Source organism: Eimeria acervulina, genomic scaffold, assembly GCF_000499425.1.
Source record: "Eimeria acervulina Houghton genomic scaffold, Eah_scaff227, whole genome shotgun sequence".
NCBI lineage: Eukaryota > Apicomplexa > Conoidasida > Eucoccidiorida > Eimeriidae > Eimeria > Eimeria acervulina.
Genome location: NW_013550006.1, coordinates 37,927 through 43,303, shown reverse-complemented (window position 1 = coordinate 43,303; position 5,377 = coordinate 37,927). Strand labels below are relative to the sequence as shown.

The 5,377-nt window shown below is 57.6% G+C and overlaps 1 protein-coding gene across 1 annotated transcript in view; it reads right to left on the bottom strand.

The window, feature by feature from the left end:
- Positions 1-681: 681 nt before the first annotated feature.
- The window catches only part of EAH_00026870 (hypothetical protein, conserved), a gene marked incomplete at both ends in the record, with an annotated part of 6,756 nt that continues 2,060 nt past the window's right edge, over positions 682-5,377 (bottom strand). Inside the window, one exon of the mRNA XM_013396490.1 lies at positions 682-5,373. Coding sequence (XP_013251944.1) covers positions 682-5,373 — 4,692 coding nt within the window. The remainder of the gene's footprint in view (positions 5,374-5,377) is intronic.

Sequence of the window (5,377 nt, the reverse complement as noted above, 5' to 3'; positions counted from 1 at the left end):
TCTCCTCTTTAGGGACACACTAAACACCTGTTAGGTGTCTCCTGGGACCGCAGCAACTTCTTTCAATTTGTGCTGCTGCTGCTTCTTCTCTCCCTACAGACACCACAGACACCTGAGACGGGGTCTTGGGGAAGGCTCCCCATGCAGCCCCATCACTACATGCATGCACGAACGCCTGCATGCATGCATGCATGCAGGCATGGCATAACAAGCCCCACTGTTGTTCTTGTTGTTGTTCTTGTTGTTTTTGTTGCTGCTGCTGTTGCGAATGCATGCACAAGCACGTATGCATATACTATACACACACACATACCCACATACACATATATCCACATAGCTATGCATGCATATATATATATATATATATATATATATACATATATAACAGTCGCGCATGCATGCAGGCATACACTCTACAAAAAAACACATAGGCATGCACAGACGGGACAAAAACCATCGCCTGTCTGCCTTCATGAATACACACCATAAAAGAACATGCATGCATGCATGCATGCATGCTCTCATACACACAACAAAAAAACATGTACGCAAGCATGCATGCACGCATGCATCCAAGCATGCATGCGTGCATGCGCGCATGCATGCATAAACGCATGCAAGCAGGCATGCAATTATGCATGCATGCATGCATGCATGGATGGATGCTTGGATTGGGGCTTCTTATTTACTGTTGTTTCCACCAATAGCGAAGTGCATGCGGTGAAATTCTTCGTCGTCTTCTCTCCAGGGATGCCAATCAATACCTGTGAAGCGTGTGGGGGCAAAAGGAGACAGAAATAAGAGTCTCTTTATAGTGATAACTTCTTCTTCTTCTGGTCTCTTTGCTTGTTTATAAATGTCAATAGCTTTTAGGAGACGGTTAGCGAACGTAGCGCTGAATACTAGCCTTGCCCTTGGTCTCGGTGTCTTACAACTAAAGTGATAGTCTGTAAAGAAATAAGAAGCAAATTCGTTCCACCACAAATGAAGCTGCATAGAGTCTCCGAAGAGAATTACACTACTAACAATGCTATCCATAACAAGCACAGTTACACCCAGCAAAGAAGCAGCAGCAATAGCTCTTCTAGGTTTTGCCGACCTCTTTGCTTGTCTAAACGCCCCATTCGCCAGCATCTCTACACTTCTCATCAATCTATCAGCGTCTGATTGATTAAGATATTGTTTCTTAAGGAGCTCCCGAACAATAAGCAGATTTGCTTGCACGTTGTAGCCTCTCTTCACACTTCCGAACACAACAGAAGGCTGCAGACATCTTGGAACAACCCCCGGCTCTAAGGCAGGAAGATGTACATAAGGATGACTCAAGAGAACAGCTTTGCTGATACTGGTTTTGCTGCTGCTGCTGCCTTCACTTACATTAGGCAGAGTCATGCTCAATATACTTGCAACTCTGCTGTCAGTTACGTAGGTGCTGCTATTGCTGTTGCTGATGCTGCTGCTGCTCCCTTCTACAACCTCTACTTCATCTGTCTCCATCTCCGCGTCGTCTTCATATTCCCACGTACTCGTGAGACCCTTGCTGCTGGTGCTTCCGTCGTTGTTGTTGCTGCTGCTGCTGCTGCTTGCATACGCAGCAGAGGATCCCCCCTGGCGTGTGTCGTTGCGCACCCTCTCCCAGCTGCTGTCTCCTTCTTCTGTCTCCTTACTGGCCCCCATCCACGCTTCAGGCAGCAAAGCCGCATCAGCAGCATGTGTCTCCTCATCAGTAGAAGAATCTCGTCTCGCTCTCTTGCGCTGTACAGACACCCCACCTGCCCAACTTGAGCCTCTAGGAGGCGCTGCACCTTTAGGAAGCACCCAGGTCGTTGCTGTTGCTCCTGTTGTTGCTGCTGCTCCTTCTCCTGCTGCTGCTGCAGCTTCACGGGCGTCCTTCGCCAAGTGAGGAGACACCAGAGGCTTACCTTGAGAATAATGCTGCTCACGCAATGGGGCTGCATGCTCTTCTGCTCGTGGGGAGGCGGCCCCTTCAGACCAGGAGGCATCAGACGCATGCACTTCGGAGTCTCCTACGCTCACCGGCGTAGGACTGTCCCCGAGAGGCACTAAAAAGGGTAACTGATCCTGCTGCTGCTGTCGCTGCTGCTTATGTTGCTGCTGCTTCTCCTGCTGCTGCGACTTCTGCTGCTGCGGCTTCTCCTGCTGCACCTGCTGTTGCTGTTGCAGTTCCTGTTGCTGCAGCTGTAACTGCTCTTGCTGCTGCAGCTGCTGTTGCTGCGATTGCTGCTGCTCCTGTTGTTCTTGTTGTTGCTGCTGCTGCTGTTGCTGCTGCTCCTCCTGCTGCTGCTGCGGCTGCTCCTGTTGCTGCTCCTCTTCTTGCGTCGCCGGCTCCTTCTGTTGCTGCTCTTCAGTCTGGCGACAGTCTTGCATCCTGCGCTGGAGGCCTTCCTGCAGCGCGCGGAGTGTCTCTTGCTGCAGCGTCTGCTGGAGCCGCTCTTGCTCCTTTTCTTCGATATCCGCAACACGTCTATGCAGATCTAATCTTATCTGTGTCTCCTTAACAAGCTTCTTATGTGCCTCCGTTTGCTGCAGCAGACGGTAATGTGCATGAAAGAGACGCTGCCAGTGCATGCGCAGCAGCGTACACTGCGATACCTGCTCCCACTCCAGCTGCTGTTGCTGCTGCAGCTGCTCCTCCGGAGTCCGCGGCGGCTGCTGCGCCCAAATGCGGGGCTGCTGCTGCAGCCCTAGCTGCTGCAACTGATGCGGATGTGGCTGCCGCTGACGCACCAATTGCTGTTGCCGTTGCTGCTGCCGCGCCAGCTGCGGCTGCTCCTGACCCGTCGACTCAGCCTGCTGCTGCACCCCTCGTTGCTGCTTTTGCTGCGGCGGCTCCAGTTGTGGCTGCTGCTGAGCCGTCAACTCTGCCTGCTGCTGCTCCCCTCGTTGTTCCTGTTGCTGCTGCTTTTGCGCCACTAGTTGCTGCTGCTGCTGCGCCACTCGCTGTTGCTGTTGCTGCTGTTGCTGCTGCTGCTGCACCTCCGGGGTCGCCTCCGGGGTCGCCTCCGGGGTCGCCTCCGGGGTCGGCGGCTGCTGCTGCGCCAACATGGGGGACTTCTGCTGCATTCCTAGCTGCAGCTGCTGCAGATGTGCCCGCTGCTGAGGCAACAACTGCTGCTGCGGCACCAGTTGCCGCTGCTGCTGAGCCGTCAACTCTGCCTGCTGCTGCGCCCTCAGTTGCTGCTGTTGCTGCTGCTGTTGCTGCGCCACTAGTCGCTGCTGCTGCTCCGCCCCTCGTTGCTGCTGCTGCTGCCGTTGCTGTTGTTGCTGCTTTTGCTGCTGCTGCTGCGCCACTAGTTGCTGCTGCTGTTGCTGTTGTTGCTGCTTTTGCTGCTGCTGCTGCGCCACTAGTTGCTGCTGCTGCTGCTGCGCCACTAGTTGCTGCTGCTTCTGCGCCACTAGTTGCTGCTGCTGCTCCAGTAGTTGCTGCTGTTTCTGCAGTTGCTGCTGCTGCTGTTGCTGCGCCTCCGGGGTCGGCGGCTGCTGCTGCGCCAAAATGGGGGACTGCTGCTGCATTCCCAGCTGCAGCTGCTGCAAATGTGCCCGCTGCTGAGGCTGTTGCTGTTGCTGCTGCGGTACCAGTTGCCGCTGCTGCTGAGCCGTCAACTCTGCCTGATGCTGCGCCCTCAGTTGCTGCTGTTGTTGCTGCTGCTGCGCGACTAGTTGCTGCTGCTGTTGCTGCTGCTGAGGCACTAGCTGCTGCTGCTGCTGCGCCCCTCGTTGCTGCTGGTGTTGTTGTTCCTGCTGCTGCGCCACTAGTTGCTGCTGCTTCTGCGCCACTAGTTGCTGCTGCTTCTGCGCCACTAGTTGCTGCTGCTGCTGCTGCTGCTGCTGAGGCACCAGCTGCTGCTGTGCCCCCGGAGTCGGCGGCTGCTGCTGCGCCCAAATGATGGAATGCTGCTGCATCCCCAGCTGGTACAGCTGCTGCAGATGTGGCCGCTGATGAGGCCCCAGGTGCTGTTGCTGTTGCTGCTGCGGCACCAGTTGCAGTCGCTGCTGAGCCGCCAACTCTGCCTGATGCTGCGCCCTTAGTTGCTGCTGTTGTTGCTGCTGCTGCGCCGCTCGTTCTTGCTGTTGCTGCTGCTGCTGCGCCGCTCGTTGCTGCTGTTGTTGCTGCTGCTGCGCGACTATTTGCTGCTGTCGCTGCTGCTGCTGCGCCTCGAGGGCCGTCTGCTGGCGCCCACTACTGCAGGGCTCCTGCTGCTGCATCCCCAGCTGCAGCTGTTGCTGCTGCGCCCTTACTTGCTGCTGCTGCTGCTGCTGTAAGGCCATTGATTCTGTCCCCAGAAGCTGCTGCTGCTGGGCCATTGATTGCACCCCCAGATGTTGTTGCTGCAGCTCCACCCCACAGGGGGGTTTATGCTGGTTTGCATAGAGGCGCTGCTGCTGTTCTTCCAGCTGCTGCTGCTGCTGAACAGCAGCCCATTGCTGTTGCTGCTGAGCCCCCAGCTGCAGCTTCTGCTGCATCCCCTGACGGTGGGGGTGGTGCTGCTGCTGCTGCGCCTCCAGGTTCGGCTGCTGCTGCGCCCCATCGGGTGGGGGCTGCTGCTGCTGCGTCACCAGCTGCAGCTGCTGCTGCGGGCTCCATTGCGGCTGTTGCGGGGAAATCAACTGCTGTTGCGACAGGGGCAGCAGTCCTTGCTGCTGCAGCTGCGCCCGCTGCTGCCGCTCCACCTCGGTGGTCGGCTGCTGCTGCGCCCCACAAGGTAGCTGCTGCTGCCACTGCTGGTGTAGCTGCTCTTGCTGCGCCGCTGGCTGCTGTTGCTGCTCGGCTATTAACTGCGTTCCTAGCTGCTGCTGCTGCTGCTGCTGCTGCTGCAGCCGCTGCTGATGGCGCTGCTGCAACTGCTGCTGCAGCCGGTGCTGCACGTGCTGGTGCAACTGTCGGTCCGGCCGTTGCTGCAGCCGCTGCTGCACCTGCAGCTGCACCTGCCGCTGCACCTGCTCCTGCACCTGCCGCTGCAGCGGTTCCTGCAGCTGCTGCTGTAGCTGCAGTTGCAGCTGTTGCTGTAGCTGCAGCTGCAGCTGCCTCTGCAACTGGTGCCGCAGCTGGCCCTGCAACTGATGCCGCAGCTGCTCCTGCAACTGCTGCTGAAGCTGCGCCTGCAACTGCTGCTGCACCAGCTGCTCCAACGGCTGCTGCAGGTGCTGCTGTAGCAGCTGCTCCAGCTGCTGCTGCAGCTGCTGCCCCAGCTGCTGCTCCAGCTGCTGCTGCAGCTGCTGCCCCAGCTGGGCCTCCAGCTGCTGCTGCAGCTGCTGCCCCAGCTGGGCCTCCAGCTGCTGCTGCAGCTGCAGCCCCAGCTGCTGCTCCAGCTGCTGCTGCTGCTGCAGCCCCAGCTGCTGCTCCAGCTGCTGCTGC